Genomic DNA, 27,659 nt, shown 5'->3' with positions numbered 1-27,659 from the left:
GATCCCAGGCACAGCCAGGCTTCCTCTGCAGGGAAGGTAACTAACTCCCTAGAACCTGAGCATTTTGTGATTGACTCAGCCTTCTCACACACTCCTTTTGTGCTTAATCATGGTTGAGTTTCATTTACTCAAATCTTTGTGACATTGAACATTTCTGTCTGAGATGATGTTTGGAGAGTTAGCTTTTCTTGGTTAACAAAGTTAATTGACAATATGGCTGAATGCTATCTTATCATTTTACAGTATGTTCTCTGAAAGCTGTGTCGTTAACTGTTGTTATAGTTTGTATGCAGTTTCTTGTCTGTTTGGAAATTACTACATTGCCATATAGCTGTGTTGTGTCTGTCTTACCTAAAAAGACTTTATGAAACGTTAGCATTGTTAATGCTTCCAGAAATCTAAAAGTTGGTCAGGATTTATAGATGCCACAGTGTTCAGCGCGTCATTGCTTGGTTCTTTTGATGGTGAACTCTCTTCTCCCCCTGCCCCCCTTTTGTTTTATTTTTATCTTTCTGAAACATGGTCTCTGTTGTTCTGGCCATCCTGGAACTCCTATGTAAACCAGGCTGGCCTCCAACTCTCCATCTTATTGCCTCTGCTCCCCCCAAGTTCTGTCATTAAAGGCATTGCTCTGCTACACCTGGCTGGTGCAGAACTCATGAGCCTTTGGATCAATCTGGTGGTGATTTACAGTGTCTACTCTTCACATACCACTTCCTGTCACCAGATTTCTATGCTGAATCATTTATTGCACTTTTGTTGTGTGCTAGGAATGACACTACCGTGCCTGTGACAGTAAAACATGTTGTTGGGGCTAGAGAGATGCCTTAGCAGTTATGATGAGCTTTGGCTGCTTTTCTTTTTTCAGAGGAGCCAGGTGTAATTCTTAGTGTCCACATGGTAGCTCACAGTGTCTGTAACTCCAGAGCTGAGGGATCTGACAACCTCTCAGGCCTCTATAGGCACTTAACATACATGACAAAGCATTCAAACATAGAAAACAAAAGTAAGTCTTAAAAACTAAATAAAATCCCCACCACGTTCCTACTCTGAGTGTTAAGTCTAGTTAGAAAACTAAAATAAATGAGAAATTAGAGGATTACTACATTAAAGAAAATATCATGTTTCCTCATTTGATAACTTGTCTTATCTGTACATGGTTATTCTCCCTATTTTTCAAGATTGGTGTAATATGATTAATTTCTTTCATCTGAGAAGGCTACTTTCACCAGTAATTCTTCATAGGTTTCAATTTGGGAACTAAGTAACAAGTATATTAATGGTACCTTGGGAGTTAAAATGGACTATTGCCGTAGTGTGAACTTAATTCATCCCTGTGCTCAAGTTAATGTGGCTCGGGTGGGGTGTTCTTTAGAAGTATTGACAAATGCAGATACTCAGTTCTCCACATTCCCCGCCTTCTTCATTTCACAGCCGGTTGAGGACCTTAGGACCTGATCTCTGTCTTTTTTCTTCCTTCATGGAATGTTATGTGTTCTGTCTGTGCAAAATAAGTGCTTAACAAAGTAGATTTTAATGAAAGAGTGAATCTTCTGTATTTTAGTAATCATAGTTTATTTTTGTATATTTTTGTAATGTTAATTAGACTTACATATTGAAGTTTATCTTATATAGTAGTTTTCATTTTAATGAAATGAATTCTATTTTCCAGGAGTCTGGTGAAGGAAAACCTTCATCTGACAGTAGAGATAATGAAATTAAAAAATGGCAGCTAGCTCCTCTTCGGAAGTTGGGACAACCAGTTTTACCTCGGAGATCATCAGAAGAAAAAAGTGAAAAAATACACAAAGAATCTACAACTGTTACTTGCACAGTAGAAAAACCATCAAAATCAGGTACTGAGCTTACTGAGAATTATGTACTATATATTTAGTTTATTTCACAGAAGTTGGTGTATTGAAACATTTTTCAAAACGAACCTTTTAATGACAGTATTGACCATATTTGTAATAATAGAAAACATTGCTCTAAATTTAGGGGATACCAGTGAAGCTGGTTAGTGAAGTTAGAAGAACTTAACGCCATCTTCTTGCCACTTAAGTAGTAGTAGAAGATGATAAACAATAAGCCGAGGAGTAAGGAAACAGATGGGGAGAACTGTACCATGGTGCTGCAAAGCCAGAAGGGACACAATAAACTGTCGGTGTCACCTGGGTATCGCAGCAGCTGATACAGTAAGAAACCTCTTAGCTTTCAGGGAGCAGTCAGATAGAAGCAATGGTAGTAGCTCATGGCAGAATGTGATGAAGGAACCAGAAGGATTCATTACAGGTAACTTTCAGTGTGTCTGCTGATTGGGGCTGGGGGGACAAAGTGGTGGGTATAGAGACGTAGGTGGGGTTAAGGAATTTTATTTGAGGTGACAAGGTGTGTTTAGTTTTCTAAGTTCTTGATGCCTTGTTGAAAATCAGTTGTAAACATGTCAATTTATTCTGTGTTCTGTGTTTTGTGCATTTTTTTTCTTCAATGCTAGTAGTGTGCTGTTTAGGCAAATAAATATTGTAATGATTCCAACTTTTTAGCTCAGGATTGCTTTGGCTGTAGAAGATCTTTTGCCATTGTGGTGAGAATGTCTTTGCTGTTTTGATAGGAATTACATTGACTGTAGATTGCTTTAGGTAGGATGAACATTTTAATGGTATTTTCAGTTTGTAAACCTTAGGTAAATTTATTACTAGGTATTTTATTTTGTTGTGGCTGTTAGCTATGAAGTTAATTTCCGGGTTTCTTAGGAATTTTACTGTTAATCTATATTTTTAAAATTTCTGGGTTTGAGATATTGGTTTTATTTGTTTGGTTGGATGGTTGGTTTTTCAAGACAGTGTTTCTGCCTGTCCTGGAACTCACTCTGTGAACCAGGCTGGCCTCGAACTCACAGAGACCCATCTGCCTGCCTCTGCCTCCCCAGTGTGTGTTGAGTCTACTCTATCATAGAGGCTGAGAGTAGATGGGAAGTTATTTCAGCTGGTGGTTACCAGATGTTGGAAAGAGTTGGGTAGGGAAACTTTATGAAAGGATAAGTTACAAGTAAGAGATTCTGGAATTATTATTACCTAGCAAGGTGGTTGCAGATAGTAATAATGTGTGTTTCAGATATTTAGAAGGAGTTTTTCCATTTATAGAAGTGATAAATGAGATAAATTTAAGGTGATTTATGCATTGTGTGGTATTTATCTGTATCATAATAATATACTCCATTGGTAGGTACAGTTTTTAATGTAGCAAATTTATTCTTTTTTAATAAAAATTTTCATTTATTTTACATCCTAGACGAAGCGTCCCCTCCTTTCTCTCCTGTTCCCTTCTCTCCGTTCAGAAAGGGGCAGGCCTCCCATAGATATCAACAAAGTATGGCATACCAAGTTGAGGCAGGACCAAGCCCCTCCCCTTGCATCAAGGCTGGCTAAGGCAACCCAGCATGGGGAATAGGTTCCCAAAAACCAGCTCAAGAGCAGAGGACAAGTCTAGATACCACTGCTAGGAGCCTACAAACAGACCAAGCTACATAACTGTCACTCCATTGTAGAGGGCCTAGATCGGTCCCACACAGGTCTAGAGTCCCTGAGATCATGCTAGCTCAGGTCAGCTGTCTCTGTGGGTTCCTATGTCATGACCTTGACTCCCTGGCCTGTACAGTTCTCTTCTTCCTCTCTTCAGCAGAACTGCTGGAGCTCAGCCCAGTGCTTGGCTGTGAATCTCTGCCTCTGCTTCCATTAGTTACTGGATAAAGGCTCTCTAATGACAATTAGGGTAGTCACCAATCTGATTACAGGAGATGGCCAGTTCAGACACCTCTCCACTAAGATTCCACTCCTGATAGGAGTCTTAGCAGGGGTCATCCTTGTGGATTCCTGGGAGTTTCCCTGGCAGCAAGTTTCTCCCTAAAATCCCCACCCCCTATCAAGACCTCTCTTTTATTACTCTGCCTCTGTCCCACCCCCAACCCACTCAACCTGATTCCTCATCTTCCCATAGCCCCCACCCTATCAGTTTCATTCTTAAAGATTTGCTTTTATTATTTCTAATGGTGTGTGTGTGTGTGTGTGTGTGTGTGTGTGTGTACGCGCAAGCATATAACTGTAAGTGCATGTGGAGGCCAGAGGTGTCGGGTCCCCCAGAGCTAGAATTACAGGTGGCTGTGAGTAGCCTGACATTGGTGTTGTGAGCTGGGTTATGGCTTAGAAGAGCAGTATATGCCATTAACTAGTGATCCATCTTTCAATCCACCTGGGATATATATATATATGTATTTTTTTTTTAATGCCAACAGAGACAAGATTCTAGAATAAATGAGCTGATGTCAAAGTAGTAGGTTGTTTGACACTGAGATTTTGAAAATATGTGAGAATTAGTAATGGAAGAAATAAAAACCAGTGGAGTAGGTTAGTATTCAGCTAACCTACTCCAAATACAAAGAGGAAGCTCAGTGCATTCTGTAACTCATTATTAGCTTACCTAGTACATTTGGATCAGATTTCCTATGTAGCCTTTTAAAAGTCAGATAGCACATGAAGAGGAGCTATTTCTCAAACCCTTACTGAAATGAGGAAAGCATTGCATACAGTTATGGCCTTAGGACTGACTGCTCTTTGATCACTGGACAGTTAAATTAACACATTAGTGCCTGGACATTTGAATAACAGACTGTGGGCTCTGAATTCTTTCTGAGTAGTGACTTAGTCTGCTTTGATTTAAACTTAATCATTCTTTATAAAAGAAAGTGTCTTTAAGCCCATTTAATGAGGTTAGATACTTTTTAAAATTAGGCACTCATGAGAAGCAAGAGACGAAAAGGAAGAAAGTTGAAAAAGGAGGACCTTATGTGCACCCCCCTGCTGCTTCCAAACCTTCTGCCGATCAAATCAGACAGAGCGTCCGGCATTCTCTTAAAGACATTCTGATGAGAAGGTAACATGTTGTCAGCACTACAGGTTGAATGGCGTTTGCTCCATGTATTTGAAAGTAATTGAATTGTTTTCATTTTAAGACTTACAGACTCAAATTTGAAGGTCCCAGAGGAAAAGGCAGCAAAGGTCGCCACAAAAATTGAAAAAGAGCTTTTCTCTTTCTTTCGAGACACGGACTCTAAGTATAAGAATAAATATAGAAGCTTGATGTTTAATCTGAAGGACCCTAAAAACAATGTAAGTAACTTGTTCTGTCTGAGTTCTCTTAAATTTTATTCAGTTTTGTAAGTGTGCGTGTGTGCGGGGGCTCGTGTATACTTTGATTCTTTTGCCTCAGTGTAGCTTTCAGAAGTCAGTTTTCTCTCCAGTGTGAGTTCAGAGAATTGAACTTAGGTCATCAAGCTTGGCAGTAAGCACTGAGCCATTTCACCGGTCATATAAATGTTTATACTTTCCAGAATAGGAATCCAAGACTGCAGTAATAATAGCTCTTCAACTTACTAATTGGAGTGAGAGTATCTCAGATACATCCTGTAAGAGGCCCATAGCCTGGTACATCCCTGAATAGCTGTCAGTGTGATCCAACATATTTGTAAACAACATCATGTCACATTGTGAAAATGTTGAACACCCCTGGGCAGCTCACAGAACATTGTGTGTCATTTGATTTATTTGCTTGTGGTGTTGGGGATTGAACTTGGCCTGGTGTTATAAAGTTATTCTCTACAGCTTCCCTGCCCTTTTCACTGTCTTGGTGACACCATGACACAGCAACTCTTACACAGGAAAACATTTAAGGGGGTGGCTTACAGTTCAGAGGTTCAGTCCATTATCATGGAGGAACATGGCAGCATGCAGGCAGACATGGTCCTAGGGAAGGATCCACAGGCAACAGGAAGGAAACTGAGACACTGGGTGTGGCTTGAGCATTTGAGACCTCAAAGCCCACCCCCATAGTAACACACTTCCTGCAACAAGGCCACACCCACTCCAACAAAGTCTCGCCTTCTAAGGTGCCACTCCCTATGAGCTTATGGGGGCCAATTACATTCAAACTACTATACTCACTAAGAACATGGAAGTTTTCACTGTCAGGGAAGAGACAGGGTCTTGAACGTAGATGTAGCTGAGGATGACTTTAAACTTCTGTTCCTTCTGTCTCCAACTCTGGAGTGATAGGATTGCAGGCTTGAGCCACATTGCTCACCTGCGTGTTCTTGGGGCTCAAACCCAGAGCTCCTCCCACGGAGGGCAAGCACCTTTGCCACCTGAGCTGCATTTGCAGCTCAAGAATACAACATTATAAGGGCTTTTGCTATTAATTTATGAATCCTGTACATTAGTGAGTACTGTTGAGAGTGTGTTGAACCACATGTCTGGATTTAGTGCATTTTTTTTCCTTCACTCTCTTGCATAACCCAATTAAATAAAAAAATTCGTTCTTCAGTATTCTTCAAAATCTGCTAAGCCTAAGAATTTTAATCTAAATCAGCAAGTGGAACTGTGCTCACTAAAACCCTAAGTCACATTTAGTTATAAAGTTAAAACAAAAATCCATGTATGACATCATAGCTACCTAGGGAATCTGAGGCAGAAAGTTTACTTTAAACCAAGAATTCCTGGTCAGCTTGCAGCATAGTGAGAATTTGTCTTTAACCCAAGAAAATATTTTAAATAATTTTACCAAATTAAATAGAACTTTATTTAAAATATGTTTTAAATGTGGAGGAAATGTTACTGATTTCTTAATTATCTCTTGGGATTTCTTGTTTGAGACTTGGCAAGGATTTTAAAGTTGTGTGTTTGTTTCATTTGTGTACATGTAGGTGTATTTATATTTGTGTGTGTTTATAATCAAAAAGTTCTGTGATGTGTACACTAAGCAAAAGTTAGGTAGTGAACACCTTTAAAACTCCAAATGTTAATAAGACTTTTGTTTGGTAGATTTACTTAAGTCCACTGAGAATTTTTGGCAAAAGATGACTCTAGGTTATAGAATTAAATTAAATCTTCTTGTGTGAAAGCTTTCACACTGGTGATGTAAGTTCACGTTGTAATATTTGCTACAACATAGTCATCCCTCAGTTCTCATGCATTTCTGCATCTGGTTTTCCACAAGCAGTAGATCAGAACTACTAGGGGAAAAATTGCATATGTACCGAACATGTACAGACTTACTTTTTAGTTGTCATTCCCTGTATAAAATGTGTAATGACTGTGTACACAGCTCTTAACGTTGTATTAGGTATTATAAGTAAATATAAAGGTAGTCTAAACTATAGTCATGTGACACTTAACAGTGCTGATACAGTATAAAAAGGTCATCACTGTGTTGTGTTCACATAAGACTACATAGACTAAGGCATCTAAGCCATCTTCTCTATTACAAGCAGTTTGGATAGACTATTGTAGACTTAAATGTTACATCACACACAACTATTTATGGGATCATGTATATAGGTTATATGCAAATAGTACATCATTTTTATTTCGTGTGCATTTGTGTTTTGCCTGCTTGTATGTCTGCATCAAATTGTCAGATCCCTGGGAACTGGAGTTACAGACAGTTATGTGCTGCCATATCGGTGCTGGGAATAGAACCCAGGTCCTCTAGTAGAGTAGTAGTCAGTGTTCTTAAGTGCTGAGACATCTTTCCAGCCTATTCCAGCCACTATTCTTATTGGCAGTTTAAACATCCAAGATTTGGTATTTAGGGTGGTTCCTGGGTGCTTATGGGCAAATGTGTTTGATTAAAGTATATTTAAGTTACTAAAAGCTGCTGAAGAAAAATTTACATTGTACAGTGTGTCATGGTCCAAGAGCTTTTTGAAATACAGAATCTAGAAACTTTGTCAATAATCAAATGAAGATTGCTTTTTACAATTAGTTCTTTGCTATGGTTTTCATTCAAACCTACCAGGATTCAAATGTAAGAATCTTAAAAACAGGCATTACTTTGATAAAAGCTGTTTTTATTCAGAGCCTTACCATACAGTGAGGTGATTATTATACTCTGTCCTGGGCTAGACTTGATATGTGATGGATTAATTGCACTTGCTTTTTCATGTTGATTTTTACGTGGATGTTCCTTTGGGGGAGGGCAGAGTGGAGCAGAAACCTTAACAGAATGTAGGCTGTGTAGCCTAAGGGAGTGTAGCCCCAGGCTGTCCTTGAACATTCCACCCTACTGCCTCAGTCTCCTGAGTGTGGGATTACAGGTGTGGCCACCATATTGTTATTAAGTTGAATTTTATGTAAGAAGTGTTTTACTCTTCCAGAATACAAAGCTTAATGTTAGGCTGCATGTGCTGGGTTTTATATAAATTATGAATGTTTATAAATCAGGCTTGAAAGTTGATTTATTAGTTCACATATGACAGCTGTCTTTTGCTTCTAAATGTTTTTGTGTCTCTTCTCATTTTAAAATCCTGTAGATACTGTTTAAAAAAGTACTTAAAGGAGAAGTAACCCCTGATCATCTTATAAGAATGAGTCCAGAAGAACTAGCGTCTAAAGAGTTAGCTGCGTGGAGACGAAGGGAAAACAGACACGTAAGGACATCCGTACTCTGTACTCTGAGTTTGGCTTGGCTATCAAAGTCTTTGTTTTTTAACCACGGGTGAACTGTGCAAAGATCATTCAATACAGAGTGCAAGTAGGACAGCTTTGTATTCTTTTCGCATAATTCTCTACCATCACCCTGCCCACTTTCCTCTCTGTTCCTGCCTCCTCTCTGTCCTAAGGGGGGATCTTGTCATATTTCCCATTTTCCAAGGTGACCCTGCACTTCTGCCTGAGTTCTTGTGATCTTCTTGCTTCTTTCTGCATTTTAAGTTGTTCGAGATAACTAATGAGCACCATTGTGCCCAGCTTCCTTTGTTTCTTAACTCTTTGTTTTAAGAGTTATTTTTATTTTATGCATGTATGTTTTGCCTGTATGTAAGTGTTTCACATGCACGCAGTGTCTGAAGAGGACATCTGTGTTAGGGTTTCTCTTGCTGTGATGAAACACCAGGACCAGAGCAGCTTGGGAAGGAAAGTGTTTGTCTGGCTTACATACCCGAATCACAGTTCACTGACAGAAACGTAGGCAGGAACCCGGAGGCAGGGGCTGATGCAGAGGCCATGGAAGGTGCTGCTTACTGGCTTGCTCTCCATATCTTACTCAGCCTGCTTTCTTACAGAACCCAGGACCCAACCTAGTGCTGTCCCCAGATTGTGTTCTTACAATGGCACGGGCCCTCTCCCATTGACCACTAATTAAGAAAATGCCCTTCAGGCTTGTTTGCCTACAGAATGATCTCCTGGAAGCATTTCTCATTTGGAGTCCTCTGCCCTCAGATGACTGTGGCTTGCGTCCGGTTGATACAGAATCAGTCAGCACAGTTCTGAGTCCCAGAGATACAAACAGTTGTGAGCCTGCCTCCATGTAGGTCTGGATAGGACAAGTGCCCTTCACTACTGAGCCCTTGTAAGGAGCTATCTTTGTGGGGCTGCAGTCAGAACCAGCATAGTGTCCCCAAGTTCATACCTGAGTGGGGGTGTGTGGATGAGGGAAAGGCTAGGTATAGACATAGATGATAAAGAAAAGACAGAGACAAAATAAAAGTCAGGAGGGCAGATCAGTCAATACTGAAATTCCAGAAGTCTACTATACCTTAACCAGAAAGGGGAGCACAGCATCATGTATATGGATCAAACAGACTTTTCTTCCTCACTTATTCTAAGGGTTCAGTAACCACACCTTAGCTCCAGCTTCTCATTCCCTAGCCTTGAGGTCAGGAGTAGCCACACCTCAGATTCAGGTCTGTTATTTAGACTAAGACAGCCGAAACATCCTTCTGAAGCCACACCTTTGACCTTTAGGTCTTGTGACTTGCTGAGGACAGTTTTGAACTCTGTCCTTGTGCCACGATGGAGGGCACCCACAACACAAGCCCTCCTATTTCTTCCTTTTTTTTTTTTTTTTTTTTTTTTTTAAAGATTTATTTTTGTGTATACAGTGTTCTGCCTGCATGCATGCCTGCAGGCCAGAAGAGAGCACCAGATCTCGTTATAGATGGTTGTGAGCCACCAGGTGGTTGCCTAGAATTGAACTCAGGACCTTAGAAGAGCAGGCAGTGCTTTTAACTGCTGAGCCACCTCTCCAGCCCTGTTTCTTAAATTTTTACATCCTATTATCTGTCTTCATCTCTGCAGAGCTTTTTTTCTTTTTCATTTTGCTGGTCACCAGATTATAGAATTCTTTATGTTTTATTACTTGCAAATTATAATAATTTATAACAATTGGAAAATGTTTAACAAATCTGTGCTCTCTGTAATCAATTTGAATGCATCTTGAACATTAAAATTTTAATGAATCAGATGATTTAATTCTAAAACTTGGTACAAGTTTAGAATCTTTTACTATCAAGTGTCATGGCCACAAAGTTTCTGAAGAAAGTCAAGAATTTTTAGAACTAATTTGTTGAGATGATATAAATTGAAAAGCCATGTGAAAATATGCATAGAAATAGTGTTATGTTTATGTGTTAATGTCTTAGCTTGAACTGGAATGTTGTAATTTGAGTACCTTGCCACGTTTTAAAAATAAAAATTTCTCAAAGTTATAGGTGCCAAGAATTTTCAGTTGCAATTTAAACTTGCAGTGTCTTTACAGTCAGTCTTTATAAAAAGATGAACTAGAAAGTTCTTTTATTCTTTTCAGGAAAGATCTCATTGTGTAGCCCAGGCTGGCCTTGGATTTTTAGTCTCCTTCCCCCGACCCTATCTGGGTGCTAGGTATATGGCCATCTGTACCACCGTCCCTAGCAAGGTTGAGGGCATGGATGACTTTGAGCTTTTGTTAGCAGATATAGCCATATTGCCCAGTATTAGTTCCCCGTTTTAGGAAGTAATGATTGTATATGATTTGCATTGCTCCGCATAACTTACCAGATTATTTTGCCCATGAGGCTTGCTTGCATCTTAGGCATTAATCCTCCTTGATCTGTGTCAGAGGCCTTCATGTAATGTATCATATCTATTTTTACTTATTGTTTTGCTTTGATCTTATGTAATTTTGCCTCTTTATTTTGAAAATAATGTTACTCATCTTTCTCTCCACACCCTAAATATACACTTGACAAACTTAAGTTTTAAAATTGGCTACTAGTATCATTTTGTATTGGAGACCATGTTTTCTTTTCTTACACTTTCTGCTTGGTCTTTTTAAACATTATTTACCTGCTATTATTGTCTGTATGATAATGGGGAGAGGCAGTATGCCATTGCCATGACACTTTTATTTGAACTTCAGAAGACAAGTTTGTGAGCAGCTAGATCTACCTGCCTTTCCATGAGTTCTGAGGTTCAAACTCAGATTTGCAGGTTTGTGTGGTTAGAGCCTTTGCCTGCTGAGCCATCTCACTGGCCCTGCCTGACTTTTTAGTGGCTATTTTGCAAGAGCTAACAAGGGACAAATGGACAGACCTTTACAGTTCTTCCTCCTCCTTGCTCTGTTTGACATCACCGCCCCCTGTACTATCTTGTAGTCTTGTTATACTTGCTAACTTTGCTATGTCGTTGCTGGATTTCTTTATGGTAGCTGTTAATTACTAGTGTCAGCAGGCCAGGAGACAGTGGTAGTGCCTACTAGGTTTTTTTGTTTTTTGGGTTTTCTTTAATCATTTAATAAGCTGGTATTGCAGGGATGTACAGTAACACCAAATGAGTTAAGTTAGTTCTTGGTTGATTTTGGCACTTACAGATTTGCAAGCAGATTTCAAGTATAAATACTGTAATTGCCTTTCTCTTGCCTCCCTGCAGAATGTTAATGTGAGCCGCTCGAGGTGAGGCATAGAGTTGAATTCTTAAGACTTGCCAACACTTGACAGAGTTTGTGTTTTTATGAGAGAAAAGCTAAAAATTAATTATGTATAATAATTTATTAGTTAAGTAAGTCTTCATTAATTAAAGCACGGACTTAATATTTTCTTGAAATGATTTCTGATAGACAATAGAGATGATTGAGAAAGAACAAAGAGAAGTGGAAAGACGACCAATCACAAAAATAACTCACAAAGGCGAGATCGAGATAGAGAGTGACGCCCCAATGAAAGAGCAGGAGGCAGCCATGGAGACACAGGTAAGGAGCAGGGTGCCCTGCTCTGGAGCGCGGGGGGGGGGGGGAGCTTCAGACACAGGTAAGGAGCAGGGTGCCCTGCTCTGTAGCCTGGAGCGCGGGCGGGGGGGGGGGGCTTCAGACACAGGTAAGGAGCAGGGTGCCCTGCCCTGTAGCCTGGAGCAGGGGGGGGGTGGGTGGGTGGGTGGGTGGGTGGGTGGAGCTTCAGACACAGGTAAGGAGCAGGGTGCCCTGCTCTGTAGCCTGGAGCACGCGGGGGGGGGAGGGGGGGAGCTTCAGACACAGGTAAGGAGCAGGGTGCCCTGCTCTGTAGCCTGGAGCACGCGGGGGGGGGGGGAGCTTCAGACACAGGTAAGGAGCAGGGTGCCCTGCTCTGTAGCCTGGAGTGGGGGGGGGAGCTTCAGACACAGGTAAGGAGCAGGGTGCTGGAGTGGTGGGGGGGGAGAGCTTCCTTCCTGTTCCTAAAGCAGGGGGCTTAGTTTTAAATTATGTGATAGTGTTCTGCCATAATGTGTCCCTGCAAGCCAAAGGAGGGCACCGGATCTCATTACAGATGGTTGTGAGCCACCATGTGATTGCTGGGAATTGAACTCAGGATCTCTGGAAGAACAGCCTGTGTTCTTAACCACTGAGCCATCTCTCCGTCCCCCATAAAGTGTGTGTTTTCAAGTACACTGTTTTACTGGATTGACTGTTAATAGCTTGTTTCTCTCAGTGTGCAGAAAATTGCATTATAGGCTCCTTTTAAAGACTTATTAAAATCCTGAGGACATTTGATACAGCAATGCTTGGTGCTTTGTAAATAGTGTAATTTGAGTAGGATTGCAACTTTTCTTTAGCTAATAGGAAAATGAGAAATAAGTAGATCAAGGTGGAGACAGTCTATTTCAAGTGTCCTTGTTTTCAAATACCAGTTAAAAAAATAATTTGAAAACAAGCTTTGATGAGTTGTTTTGAGTGTTTGCTCTGAATAATAAATGCTAATTGTATTTTCACTTTTTTTTTTTTTTAAAGAGAGTTTTTCTGTATTAGCCTTGGCTGTTCGAGAACTCACTTTGTAGACCAGGCTGACCTGGAACTCACAGAGACTTGTCTGCCTTTGCCTCCCAGGTAGTGAGTGAGATTAAAGGCATGTGCCACCAAGCCTGGTTGTTACTTTTCTTTAAAGAAAGTAAAAACGTTACGAATATAATGGCTTCATTTTGGGAAATATGTTTATGAAACAAGTTGATTTTTAAAGTTAAATGCCAGATTTTATTGGCTAAAACTTACTTTTATTCTCACTTTTGGTAGGAACCTTCAGCCAATAAGTCATTGGAAAAGACCGAAGGCTCTGAAAAAAAAAAAGAAGAGGTTGACTCCACATCTAAAGATACTACTAGTCAACACAGGCAGCATCTTTTTGATCTGAACTGCAAAATATGCATAGGTTGGGAGTTTTGCTTGCTCGGGGTTGTGGTCATTTGTTGAATGGTATTTCTGTACGAGCTTTTGTAATTTGGGGAGGAGGTTTTATTTTCCCAATTTGGATGATGCAGCACCTACCTGCTCCTGTTTTATGGAATTAGATCGATCATTTTACAAATGCAAAGCGGGTATAGCTATGCTTTTCCATGTGCATAGGGATGTAAATTTAACAGTAGCACAGGAAGTCCATTTATTAAAGACTGCTAGAGTTGCCTGTTTTCAGAATGTTTGAGTTTTTTAATTGTTTGGATGTTATAGTTCCAAATTAGTGTCATTTTCTAAACTTTACAGTGTCATTAAACTTTACAGTGTCCCTGTGTAGTGACTTAACAGAACACTATGCATTTACAGAGAAACACGATTACCTTAGTGTTTGTGTTTTAGTTTAAGTCTTTTTTGTTTGTTTGTTTGTTTTGTTTTGAGACAGGGTTTTCTTGGTGACAGTCCTGACAGCCCTAGCTGTTCTGGAACTTGGCTTTGTTGTAGACCAAGTTGGCCTCAAACTCAGATCCACCTGCCTCTATCTCCCCAATGATGGGATTAAAGGCGTATGTCACCATGCCTGGTTAGTTAACATTCTTTTCCTGTTTTTTTTTTCATAACTGTAAGTGAGAACAGACACCGTCAACTCATTTTACTTGTGATGTTTTCTATGTAAATATTAGTAATGATTATAAAATGGTCAAGGAAGATGTTAAGTTAGTACGGGTAGAAAGAGCCTTGCACAATGTGTTGGCAAATTTCAGTTAGCTTAGGTCTCTATGGGACAGTTCCTTGTTGGTTCTTGGAATTGGTGTAACAGCATGCTGAGAGAAAACGTTTACAGGTGTGTATTGCTCCAGGAAATGTTTACTCAATAATTGAACCAGAGAGACTAAATCACTTAAGAAAGTAAAAGTGAATGAAAATTTTTACAGTCGCAGGAAACAAGCTTACTTTGGTGTCTTCTGGCTTTAGGTCGAATGGCACCACCTGCAGATGATCTTTCTCCAAAAAACGTGAAAGTTGTTGTGGGAGGGGCTCGCAAACATTCAGACAACGAAGCAGAAAGCATAGCAGATGCATTGTCTTCAACCACAAACATTCTGGCTTCTGAATTCTTTGAGGAGGAGAAACAAGAGTCTCCCAAATCAACATTCTCTCCTGCGCCACGGTAGCTTTCTCGCAGTCACAGTGCTATAACCACTGCTTACTTGTACTTACCAATGTGCAAACGCAGAAAAGATTCTTTCAGGGACTTTTGAGAAAGTAGCTATGTATGCTCCAGGCCAATTGAGATGAGTGAATAGGACTCTGAAAGTTAATCTGTCATTTTGGATGGATTTTAGAGTTAAGAGATTTGAGAGTGTGATTATGGGCTGGGGATATGGCTCAGCATTTAAGAGCACTGGCTGCTCTTCCAGAGGACAACCCCTTTCTATTCCCAGCATCCACAAGGCAGCTCATATCCATCTGTAACTCTGGTTCCAAGGGTCTGACACCTTCTTCTGGCCTCCATGGACAGGCACATGGTACACAAACATATCCAGGCAAAACTCCATACATATAAACACAAGTAAATCTTTATTAATCAAACCAGAAACAAATGTTTTAAATATGCTGGTCCCAAGAAGTGGGGATACAGACAGCCCTTGCTGTGTGCTTGAGGTCTTTGGACCTCAGTCTACTTCAAGCCAGCCCAGAAAAATGAATTTGTAAATCTTTACTGTGTGGCTGTGATTACAGGTTTATAAATTGAAAATTGATCACTATTCTTTTTATTGACCTTTATCGATACTTATTTTTACTTGATATTCTTGACATAAAATACTTTTAATGACTACATTGATGTATGTGTGTGTGTGTGTGTGTGTGTGTGTGTGTGTGCTGTAACACGGGGAGTTTAGAGGACAACAGCATTGTTTTGTTGATTCTCTGTTTCTACCTTCATGTGGGTTCAAGGGATTGAACCTAGGTCCTGAGGATTGGTGGCAAGTAGCTACCCACTGAGCCATCGGGCTGGCCTTGTTGCTAACTTCAATATCCTTTTCTAGTCCAGAGATGCCTGGAACTGTTGAAGTTGAGTCTACCTTCCTGGCTCGATTGAACTTCATCTGGAAAGGTTTTATCAATATGCCATCTGTTGCAAAGTTTGTTACCAAAGCCTACCCTGTATCTGGGTCCCCCGAGTACTTGACAGAGGTACTGTGAACGCTTCTGCCTTTCCTTGCTTGGGTTCATGTGTTTCGGAAGGTAGTAGGCAGGGGGACATACAGGTAATAATAATTTTAAAAGATTTTTTTTAAATCCAGTTATTAATGATCCATAAAACAGTTCAGTTAGTGAAATTATTAGTTTACAAATGAATTTGCAGACTAGTAGAAAACTACTCTGGGAGTTTTAAACTTAGATATCATGATTTTTCTAAAATGTACTTCAATGAGACAGAATTAAAAACCAATGTGTTGCCATGATTGTCCAAGTTTGTTTTTATGTAGAGATTTATATGTAAAAGACTGCCATGTTAATGGCAAAGTTAGCCTATCAAAAAGGTTTCTAATTGTTAAAGAAATGGAATTCCTACAGTGTTGATGTTTCGGGACCACAGTACCTTCCTGTCTCTGTCAGTGTTTAGACTGGCAGTCTCGGGAGATCACTGGCCAATCACTGCAGTGGTACCTGTTGTTGGTTGTACATCCTAAGGAAGAAAATGTTAAATACTAGAAAATAAACACCAGCAGCATAATACTATAATTAGTGACCAAGTATGGCATTCAAACAACTACATCAAAGGAAACAAAGCCAGTGTACATGTATTATATACATTATTTTTGGTGGTTTGTTAGATTAGCCTTTTCATTTATTCTTAGTCTTCCAATCATAAAAACAAAAGTTATTTAAATAATTCATTTCTGATTTCATCAAGCCTGAATTGTATGATCATTCTCTGTAATATGAGTCCGTCTCCCTCTTCCCACCCCTCCTTGTGTCCTTGTGGTCCTAGGTACCCAGCCCAGGCCCCTGTGTGCATGGCAAGCCTTCTGCCCTTTACATTGCCATTGTTTTTAATTACTACACAGTGCTGTGGTTATACAATTGACTTGAACTTGACTAATAATATTTTAGGAATGTGAATTTTGTTAGAGAAAAGTAAAGTAAGTGGGCCAGTGATGGTGTTTTTGAGGGGAAGAAGTCTTGAGAATTTTTAGTTTTTCTTTACATCACTTTGAAGGTAATGGAAAATGAGGACCTGGACTCCCAGACACTTCTAACTTTGAATAAAGTTATTTTTCTCAGAGCCATAGTTTTCTATGTAATTACTTTCTAGAACTCATCTCTGCTTTGTAGTTATTTATCTTTACTGGGGCTAAAGTCTTGAAATATTGAAAGCAACTAGTGAGTTAAATAAACTTAAATCTACGTTTATGATTTTTCTTGGTCTTCAGAGGAAAAGGGAAAACTCTGAATAAAGTTTTAAATGTCTGATTAATTATACTTATCAATATACATATAGAGTGTATGTATATGCACTTTTAAATGTATTGCATTGTTAGTTTTCTCTTTGCAAAAATATACTTTGCAATTACAGTACATAAAATCTGAACTTGACCTATTAATAATTAAGAATGTTTTTTAAAAAAGCACTGGGGGTGTAGCATACACTTTTAGTTCTAGCACTCAGAAGTCAGAGGCAGAGAGATTTCTGAGTTCCCTGCCAGCCTGGTCTACAGAGTGAGTTCCAGGACATCCTGAGCTATATTGTGAGACCCTGTTTCAGAAAAAAAAAAAAAACAAAAAAAAAAAAAAAAAAAAAAACAAAAAACAAAAGACTGCCCTTGCCTACTACCGCACACGATTGAAGAGCAGAGGGCCTGCCTCTGAGTGCCACTGGTTCTTTTTCTTGTGCTTTTCTATTCTGACCTAGCCTCAGATAGTTTTGTTAGTATTGGGATGTATTTATGTTTGTTTGTATTTTGCATTGCCCTCCTTAGTAAACTACATTTTCAGTATTATTTATTTGAAGTTGGCATTTGAGATAAGTGCAGTTGCTATCTCTCTACTGTGTTTTATTTTTGTTGCAATTTGTTTATTCTTTGTGTTCTGGAGATTGATTGAACCCTGAGTCTTATACATGCCAATCACATATTCTGCCACCAGTTTCTTAACCCTGCTTACTTGTTTTAGTTATTATTAAAATTATTCTCAAAGTTAAGTATGTATGAATCATGAATATTATCATGAAGAAACTCTATACTTGTTGATTTTTTTTTTTTTTTTTTTGGCCATAGGATCTACCAGATAGTATTCAAGTAGGTGGCAGGATATCGCCCCAGACAGTTTGGGATTACGTGGAAAAAATAAAAGCATCAGGAACCAAGGTGAGTAAACTTTTAACAATGCCACTTTGGAAATGTTAATCAGACTACTTAAAGTCTTAATACAAGGGTCCAGTGACTCTCGGGGGAAGGGAGCTAATACAAGATTGAAATATATATACTCTGTCTTACAAAATGTAGGTAAAGTGCTGGGAGGTGATAGCCAACTTACTTGATAATACTGTGCAAGTGTGAGGACCTATGTTTGATTCCCAGCACACGTAACAATCCAGTGTGTGGAGGCACACATGTTTATCTCCGCCCTGGAGAGACAGAGATGTGGAACTTTGAATACTTGGCCCAATTAAAGCCCAGGTCCTAGGCAGAGACGTTTCTTAGAACAATATGGACAGCTACTCTGGAATGACACTTTGGTTGAACTGTGGACTACATGAGTACATGAACTGAAGTGAAGCCATTTGCTAAAAGCAGTACAACACTCCCTTTTATTCTCTGCCTTCTGGTATGTTTTCCATAGCAGTGTCAGCACTGGAAGGGACGGGTTAGAGTAGGTGTTGAGATTGAGCTTGTTTTGGTCTGGTCACAGTGGAGCTCTATACTCTTGAGTCCAGTGGTTCAGATGCTGCAGAAGCCTGTCCTCCATCACAGTTAGGATGCTTGGGAGGCTTTGGGCTCTGGTCTCCAGGGTTCATTTGGGAAACAGGCTGCTTCTGTCACTTCGTTGTTTGAAAGAGGGACCACCCTCATCAGGCAGTCATGTTTAGAGCTCACCCCAGAAGTTAAGTCATCCCGTAATTTTCTTTAATTTAATTGGCAAGAACATAGCCAGACAGCTATAGGTAACTTGGAAGGAAACTGGCAAATGTGGTTTATGGTTTATACTGCAGGGTCTTGTGCTAGCCAAAAGTTAGGGTTCATCAGTAACAGGAAGAGGAGGCTATAAGCTGGGAATAATCAATAGCCTTCAGCATGCTAATGTCTCTCTTCTTCCATGTTCTCTCTATAATTTCTGTAGGTCCCCCCCCATAGGGAATGGTACTGAATAGGAATAATTTAAATCATTTCTTTGTAGAAGTTTAGAGTGGCCCACAATGGAGAGTCTTAAACCCTGAAGGATTCCTCCCCCCATAAAGATTTTTAAATTAAAATGAGGCAGTTGAAAGGTTACTAAGCTTGGGAGGTAGAGACAGACACATCTCTTGAGGCCAGCCTGATCTACAAAGCAAAACAAAAACAGTTATTGCCTTGTTTTCTGTTACTTTCATATATACATGGAAATGTGTGCACATATGGATATGTGTGTGTGTGTGTGTGTGTGTGTTATTGCCCAGTACTTTATAGTATGCCTTCAGATTGAACTGATTTAAACACAAGAATAGTTAGCTCATATGTAACATGATGTCACTGAGACACTTTAGATAGCCCTTATCCAAAAAGCTTATGATCACAAATGCTTCAGATTTTGAACTTTGCTGAATTTTGGATGTTAGCATATGCATAGGATGATACCTTGGGAATGGAGATTCAAGCATGAATGTGAAATGCATTTATGTGTTACATAAACTTCATAAACATAGACTAAAGGTAATTTCGTACCATATTTTTAGGGTACCTGTGTTTTGATTGTATCTTTTACATGTAGATAAGTATAGAATTATGATAAAACCAAGAACCCCAGAGACAGGCAACAAAATTCTTGAGTTAGGCAACCACCTTAAGAACTTACGATCTGTTGTATATTTGTTTTTGGAGTCTTGTCAAAACCAAGTCCTCTTTATTCCTGTTGTGTGTAGCATGAATAATTAAAAACGCAGAGACAGGTACTGAATTCAAGCTGAAGATCAGAAGAGCAAAGCAGCCAATCACTAGAGAGTTCTTACCTCTACCAAGACTGGGGCGATCTGTCCTCAGCGTGGCTGGAGACTGAATGCCACAAGAGCCTGAGCTCTAGTGCTGAGATTAAAGGTGTGCACCACCACTGCCTGGCCTCTGGCTGTGACCAACTTTGCATTCTGAACTTCAGGCCAGCTTTATTAGATCATAAACAATATATCGCCACAATTGTGCAGATACCAAATGGCCTAGGTTTCAGCATTGTCTGACACTGATAATTTGTGTGACCTTGAACGATTTCATTATATTCAGATGCCTTGGGCCTTTCCTTCTCTCTCCCTTGCCTGCGCCCCTACCTTACCCATAATAGGCAAATGTTCTTTCTACTGATGAACTATTTCCACAGACCATTTTTTATTATGAGACAGCATCTCCTAAATTGCCCAGACTCACTTTGAACTCACTATGTAGCCCAGACAGGCAATAAATTTGTGATCCTTCTGCCTTTCAGTCTCCCAAGAGGCTGGGAGTACAGGTGTGTAAGTATATGCCACTACCCCTGACATGTGTCAATTCGTTATGGAAAGCTTTCAAATAGTACAGATTCCTAGGTGAACCAGGAACGGTATTTTCTTAGAAGTTGTTTCTTTTAGTATTCTAGTTTCTGTTTAAGTTGGGAACTGCTATTTGAATAACTTTCATAAAACTCAAAATTACTAAGTACTAAGATTAATAAGCTATGTTTAAAATCCAGCTACATTGTAGGTTACTGTTTTAAGCTATTGTTTGTTACTCTCTTGAATAGGAAATCTGTGTGGTTCGCTTCACACCGGTAACTGAAGAAGATCAAATTTCTTACACTTTGCTGTTTGCATACTTCAGTAGTAGAAAGCGTTACGGCGTAGCTGCTAACAACATGAAGCAGGTTAAAGATATGTACCTTATTCCTTTGGGTGCTGCAGATAAAATTCCACACCCTCTTGTGCCTTTTGATGGACCTGGTAGGTATATGTTTTGGTAATAGAGTAAGATTGAAATAAAGTGGGAGGGGTCAGTCCAGAGTGGAAGGAATGGCTGCTTTCTGTCTTAGGCTCCAGACCAGGCTAGCCACCATTCAGTAGCTTGGGATGGAATGGACTGCTGTTATGTGAAATGTACCCTGTTAGGAAATGATTGAAAATGCCTGTTGCCGTCTGTCTTTCTCCAGGACTTGAGCTGCACAGACCTAATCTGTTGTTGGGCCTCATTATTCGTCAGAAGTTGAAGCGGCCTCATAGTGCTAGCGCCGGTCCTAGTCACACTGACACTCCAGACGCTGTCCCAGTAGCCCTGCCACCTGACAAAAAAGGGAAGATGGAGTCCTCTATGGAGGACACCGCCGAGGAAGAGAGTGACTTTTTCAATTCCTTCACAACTGTGTTGCACAAGCAGAGAAACAAGCCCCTGCAGTCTCTTCAGGAAGACCTGCTCACAACAGCCGAACCTCTGATGGAAGTCAGTAGACAGGAGCCACCAAAACCCTTACGGTTCCTTCCTGGGGTCCTAATAGGCTGGGAAAATCAACCTTCCACTCTGGAATTAGCAAATAAGCCTCTTCCTGTGGATGATATACTCCAAAGTCTTTTGGGCACTACTGGTCAGGTGTATGAGCAGGCTCAGCCCGTTGGAGAACAGAGCACTCTTAAAGAAATTCCTTTTATAAGTGATCAGACCAGCCCAAAAGTAGAGCAAACAGATAAAGTGGAGGTAACTGAGGTTGAAGCCAAGGAGATAAAAGGTAAAGTCGATAATGTCTCAGAATCTACAGGTAAAAATTCAGGAGGAGAAGAAACGTCATTGGTGGGATCCCCATCCGTTCCTCCAGGGCCTTTGACGAGTCTTAGTCTGAGAGGGAAACCACCAGATGTTTCTACAGAAGCTTTCTTGACAAATTTATCAATCCCATCAAAACAAGAGGAAACTCTGGAAAACAAGGAGAGAACATTAAAAAGGCAGCTGCTCCAAGAGCAAGAGGGAACTTCGCCAGAAAATCGGACTTCCACTCATTCTCCATGCAGGCCTGGTACAGGAAAGGGGAACATAGATGGGAGTGTGGGTTGCAGTGAACATCTTGTGGCCAACACAAGATCTCCACAATTTATCAATCTGAAAAGGGATCCTAGGCAAGCTGCAGGACGGAGTCAGCAGACAACCTCAGAAAGCAAAGAAGCAGAGAGCTGCCGAAATGGAGAGAAGCATGCTCTGCCTGGCCCGTCACACAGCAAAGAGCCCTTAGCAGAGCCAGTCAGTGGGGAGGGGAAGCCGCCTTCTATAGAGAAGAACTCGGGTGCAGAGCAGAGTGATGGTTCCGAGACTCTGCAAAACACATCCTCCGTAGAAAACTTAAATTCTTCACAGACGGAACAAGCCAGCCCTTTACAGGAGGATATTTTAACACAAAATATTGAAACTGTCCACCCGTTTAGAAGAGGGTCGGCTACAGCATCATCTCACTTTGAAGCTGGAAGTACATGCCAGTCAGAATTTCCTTCTAAGAGCATCAACTTTACTTCTAGGAGTACCAGCCCCAGAGCAAGTGCAAGCTTTTCACCTATGAGGCCACAGCAGCCCAGCCTCCAGCATCTCAAGTCTAGCCCTCCTGGATTCCCATTTCCTGGACCTCCAAACTTCCCTCCCCAAAATGTGTTTGGATTTCCACCACATTTGCCACCTCCTTTACTCCCCCCGCCAGGCTTTGGTGGCTTTCCTCAAAATCCCATGGTTCCTTGGCCACCTGCTCATCTCCCAGGCCAACCACAACGTATGGCAGGGCCCCTTTCACAAGCGTCTTCAAGGTATATGGGCCCGCAAAATTTTTATCAGGTCAAAGACATTCGGAGACCAGAAAGGCGCCATAGTGACCCTTGGGGTAGGCAAGACCAACAGCAGCTAGACAGGCCATTTAATAGGGTTAAAGGGGACCGGCAGAGATTTTACAGTGATTCGCATCACTTACAAAGGGAGCGCCATGACAAGGAATGGGAGCAAGAATCTGAAAGGCACAGACACAGAGACAGAAGCCAAGACAGAGACAGGAAAAGCAAAGAGGAAGGACACAAAGATAAGGAGAGGGCACGGATGTCACACAGTGACCGAGCAGCAGATGGGAGAGCAGGCAGGGAGGGCAAGAATGCAGACAAGAAGCCGGACCATGGAAAGGAGAAGGAACGAGAGAAGAGTAAACACAGGGAAGGGGACAAGGACAGAGAGAGGTACCACAAAGACAGGGACCACACTGACAGAGCAAAAAGCAAAAGGTGAAATTTGCAGGCCGCTTCAGTGTCGCCTTTAAAGAACTGTTACATGTTGTGTACCTTTATAAGATTGCCTGCTAGGACTGTGCCACCTTTTAAATCTTCCCTGCTGGTGGCTTGCAGAGCAGGAAGCTGCTGGAGCAGAGTGCCCTGTCTGCACCAGCGCCCACCATCCCTTCATACACACTGTCCTACTTACAGGAATTTAATATTTTTAAAAGTTTTACAATGCTGTATATTCAAAGATTGTTTTATTAATATGCAATAAAGGCTTAGAAATTTAGTTTTATTCCTTAATTAGTAAATATGGTTAACTATGGAATATATTTACTGCCTCTAGTGAATGTCCTTTATATAATGACTGATTTGAAAGTAATCTGTGCTCTGTACATTTGTTTTCAATTGCACTGTTTTTAAAGAAAATGTAGAGGAGCAACAAAAAAGTCAAGCGAGCTCATAATCAGACCATACTAGTCACCTAGTAGGGCGGTTTCTGCCCGTGAGTCAGAAGTCCAAGAAGTCCATTTATCGCTTTAATCTGCACACATTAAGGGCATTCTTACCATGTACTGCAGTTTGGGGTAGGCCGTATCCCTTTCCTTCCTTGCTCTTCAGAAACTTGAATACTTAAGCTTGTACATGATCTTGTGTTTTGCTATCCTTTTTACTGTAAAATGTAAATATTTTAAGGGATATTTTGATTCTAAATATGATAAAAGAATTTCTCACCTACTTTGTGTGTGTGATTTGAAATTCAGTAGTAAAAGAGGTTCTTCAAAGCTTCTTTTCCTTGAGACATTATTCTTTTACTCAGCAAGAGTATGTAGACATTACCTAAGAGAGGAACGGCTGTTTTTCAATCTTAGATGCGCCACTTCTAAAGAGGCTAGTGTTTAGAACTGCCAGCAGGGAGCTTCATGGTTACCTACTTAGTTGCTCTTACGACTCTGAACACTTATATATGATTAAACTTTGTTATACGGACTCAGTAATCATTGTGAAACTGCAGAACTTTTAAGTGAAATGTATTTTGAATTTTTTTGTAAAATGATTTGTTTGTAGGGCAACTGTAAAACTGAATATGCCAGTTTGACTTGAAATAGGAAATACAGGAGACTGTTGTTCTTTCAGATATAAACTTTACCTACACCCTGAAATACATCCTCTGCTGATGTTTAAAACATAAAGCGGTAGCTGCCAGATGATGGTAACACTTGAGACCCAATCAAGAGCGATCAGTGTTCTTACCTTCTTGTGCCCATGAAGAAGAATGCCAGTAACTCCACAAAATTAAGAAAATTGTTCCTAATGGAGCGTTACCAGGTTTTTGAAACTGAATCAACCTTGCTGTTCTCACTAGAGAAAATAGCAGTCAAACGTTTTTGTCTGAATTGCAAGGATTACAATATACTTCTTTCATCTTTGCTTCTGAAGTCTTATCATCATTATGAAAGTTCTAAAATGAAGGGTTTCCATTTAAATAAAGTATTTTTAACTTTGGTCTACTTTTATTTTGGAAGTTAACTTGCTAGGGAAAAGAAAGTCCTTTACACGAGGCCAATCCAAAGGTTAGTCAGTGTTTACATGATGGTGAAGAAATGGGCTACGTATCCACATGTTAGGAAATCTGCCTCAACTGATGTATGTGGTTTGTGGGTTCACCTGACACCTGACTTGTTTTCTAGGGTGCAAGTAAAAAATAGTGGGGGTTTTGAATGGAGAAAGGCAGCTGCCACGAGGCCTGGATGCTAGATCTTGTATTGAGCATTCGTGTCTCGTGTGACCTTTGTCCATCCTTGATAGGTGAATAGTTGACATACCTGGGGAATTGCCCAAGTTTAGACTGCTGTACTCAAGAGTTGGATTCCCAGTTACACTTTGCTTTCCTCCACAGTCACGTGTGATCGGTGGTTGTCCTCTGAAAATTGAGAATGAGAGGGAAGCAAAAAGCATTTATAGTCCTACTCATTCCATCAGCATTCCTGAGCCCCTTCTCGACGGCCTAACTCAAATAGGAATAGAAAGGCAGCTATATCCCAACACATCTGTTGATATTGGTCAACTAGTGTAATGCATGTTAACCACATGTCCAAACCCCCACATATCAGTTGATACAGGTAGGCTAGTGTATGTTAACCACACGTCTATACTCTCCTGCACTCGTCCATTCCTTCTGGGATGAGGCCACAGCAGCTCATTGCAGTTCTGCAGATGCAAATGTGATACACATCTAAGAGAGGTAGCCACAGGGTGTGCTCTTTTTGGGGAATCCAGATGTATTAGGGTCCTCTAGGGGGACAGAACTTAAAGGATATTATGTATTACAATGGCTTATAGGCTTCGATCCAACTAGTCCAACCAATGAAAGGTACAAGAATCTAGCAGTTGTTGAGTCCACAAGATTAGGCAGTTGGTCTAAAGTGATGTCAGGATTGCCAGAGAAGTAGGCTCTAGTGCTTAATGAAGGAATGGACCTTGCAGAGAGCAAGCAAAGGGAGCTATAAAAGGCTGCCAGCAGAGTGTGGCACAGATTAAAGATGCTTAAATGGGTCTTCCCGCTTCAAATCACTTAAACTATCACAGGCGTACCCAGACATTTTAATTTCAGATATAGTCAAGTTGACAACCAAGGGTAGGTATCACACTAGAGTATCCATCCACTTAACCTTTTCTACTCCCCCTCTCTCTCTCCCCCCCCCCGTTCCTAGTCACTTCCCCTATTTAAAGGCAGAGAAGAGGCCCAGTTACCATCTCTGACCTTCTGGTGCCTTTACTTATATGTGTGTGTGGTTTCATTTGCCCACCTAAGTAATCCCCAAGACAGTCTTCCTCTCTGAAAGCCAGCTGAATGGGTGTCATCTGTGACCTCATTTCTCTGCTGTGCAACCTGATACAGGTCTTGCAAGGTAGATGTAGGTAGATGTTTTTGAGGTTGGGGAACCGTTCTAGTTAGTCTTACAAATCGTAAAATAGTTGTTGAATGGGTAGCCTGGAAATACAGAATAAAGTCACTGTAAATAGCAACAATGTAGAATGAAATGGAGTGATGTTGAGTTCTTGTAAGCTATTTTTGCCTTATGTTTTGGAAGCATACTCACATAGGATCTGTTTAGCATCACGTGGTAGCAGAAGCAGACATGTTCATGGTCTGTGACTATGAAGTGTACAAAGTTTTAAAGTGAAAGTGCTTTTACCAAGCCACATGCTGGGCCATTTCTAGGAAGCATTAAGTTTCTCGGTATTTGCAATGTACCTGTTCTGCAGACATTTGCATGGCACTTGGAATTCATTACTGAGTGTCTTTGGAAGTCCCCAGGGTGGCAGAGCTTGTCACATGACGGGCAGCAGTGGCACTTGAGTATGAGATTGCAGCCATGGGGAGCTTGTTGAGGTCACCAAAACTTAGTGACAAACACTTTTTCTCTTTTCCCAATGTGGATTGAACCTGCGGCCTTGTCCTTCCATGCTTTGCAAGGTCTTGGTTACATTGGTTACACTGAGCTATATCTCTAGCATTCTTTAGTAATTATTTTAGTGGTAGTGCATTTATTAATACAGCATTTGTGTGAGGCTGTAGCTCAGTTGTTAGTTTGTTTGTTTTGTATTTGTTTTACCCTAATTCGAAGAAACTTGGAGTTCAATCCCCAGTATCATATAAACCAGACAAGGGATGTAGGCCCGCTGGGGTACATGAGACTTTGTCTCACATATTTAAAAGTGGAATGAAAGTAGCTTCCACACTGTGTCAATTGGTTTTGTAAAAATATTTTTCTTCAAACCATGCAATATGTTTATGTCCATCCTTCCTCCCAACTCCCCCATAGCTCCTCCAGCATCCATGTTCTCAAAGCAGAGTACCTCCCTGGTTCATCAGATGTCAGTTGCTTACCGATTCTCTGCCAAGGATGGGGCCGTCTATGCTGGAATATTGGCTGGTTTGATTTTGTGCAGGTAATCATAGCTGCTGTCCATGGATGGGTGCATCAGCTATGACATGCACTGAATTCAATATTCCATACTTCTCCCTATTGGCCAGCTTTTCCTTCCTAGCCATTTCTGCAATGTTCCTTTAACCTTGAGAGCAACACAAGCCCATGAGTATAAACATTATTGAGAAGGCAGTTTACAGTGTGGCTGTTTAACAAAAGTTACGGTTCCTAGGGCCAGCGAGCTTTCTTGGCTCTTGACTAGGTTTACAGTACAGGGCACAAATTCCATCATTTAAAGTAAGCTTCATAACTAGCTAGAATATGGTTGGTTACCCTCATAACCAGCATGCCTTTACTGAGCCAGTGAGCATATCTTGCTAGGGAGTTCAATATGGTACCATGCAAATTCCCATTCAGGTTTGACCACCAATAGCTTTTCTTGCCCAGCAGCTTGCATAGCACCATCTGATGCTCTATACGCTAGCCAGCAGTTTCCTAGGCAGTTGAAGCTGGTTTTTTGATTCTGCATCCAAAGATGTCTTCAATGTGGGGGTCTTGCCATCTTGTTTTCTTAATCTCCCAAATTTTGTATTATTTTTTTCTGCAAAAGAAAAAATGTCTGAAACACATCTAGAGGTAGATATGGTAGCACATACCTATAATTCCAGGATTTGGTGGACAAAGGATTTTTAGTTTGAGGTCAACCCGGTCTACATAGTGAACTCTATGCCAACTCAAGTCTGCATGAGATCTTGTCTCAAAAGGGAAAG

General features: G+C 40.6%; 1 protein-coding gene across 5 annotated transcripts in view; it reads left to right on the top strand.

Annotated features, from left to right (window-relative positions):
* Positions 1 to 24,460, top strand: part of Phf3 (PHD finger protein 3) — a 66,243-nt gene extending 41,783 nt beyond the window's left edge. For all 5 annotated transcript variants that reach the window (XM_051204519.1, XM_051204520.1, XM_051204518.1 and 2 more), the window contains 11 exons: positions 1,673 to 1,856; positions 4,788 to 4,929; positions 5,009 to 5,165; positions 8,363 to 8,479; positions 11,923 to 12,054; positions 13,345 to 13,480; positions 14,476 to 14,671; positions 15,552 to 15,699; positions 17,787 to 17,876; positions 20,473 to 20,668; positions 20,875 to 24,460. In XM_051204519.1, coding sequence (XP_051060476.1) covers positions 1,673 to 1,856; positions 4,788 to 4,929; positions 5,009 to 5,165; positions 8,363 to 8,479; positions 11,923 to 12,054; positions 13,345 to 13,480; positions 14,476 to 14,671; positions 15,552 to 15,699; positions 17,787 to 17,876; positions 20,473 to 20,668; positions 20,875 to 22,967 — 3,591 coding nt within the window. In that variant the 3' untranslated portion in view covers positions 22,968 to 24,460. The remainder of the gene's footprint in view (positions 1 to 1,672; positions 1,857 to 4,787; positions 4,930 to 5,008; positions 5,166 to 8,362; positions 8,480 to 11,922; positions 12,055 to 13,344; positions 13,481 to 14,475; positions 14,672 to 15,551; positions 15,700 to 17,786; positions 17,877 to 20,472; positions 20,669 to 20,874) is intronic.
* The last annotated feature ends 3,199 nt before the right edge of the window (positions 24,461 to 27,659 follow it).

Source organism: Phodopus roborovskii, unplaced genomic scaffold (assembly GCF_943737965.1).
Source record: "Phodopus roborovskii unplaced genomic scaffold, PHOROB, whole genome shotgun sequence".
NCBI lineage: Eukaryota > Metazoa > Chordata > Mammalia > Rodentia > Cricetidae > Phodopus > Phodopus roborovskii.
Note: the sequence above shows the minus strand (reverse complement) of the source record. Positions and strands in the feature narration are given on the sequence as shown.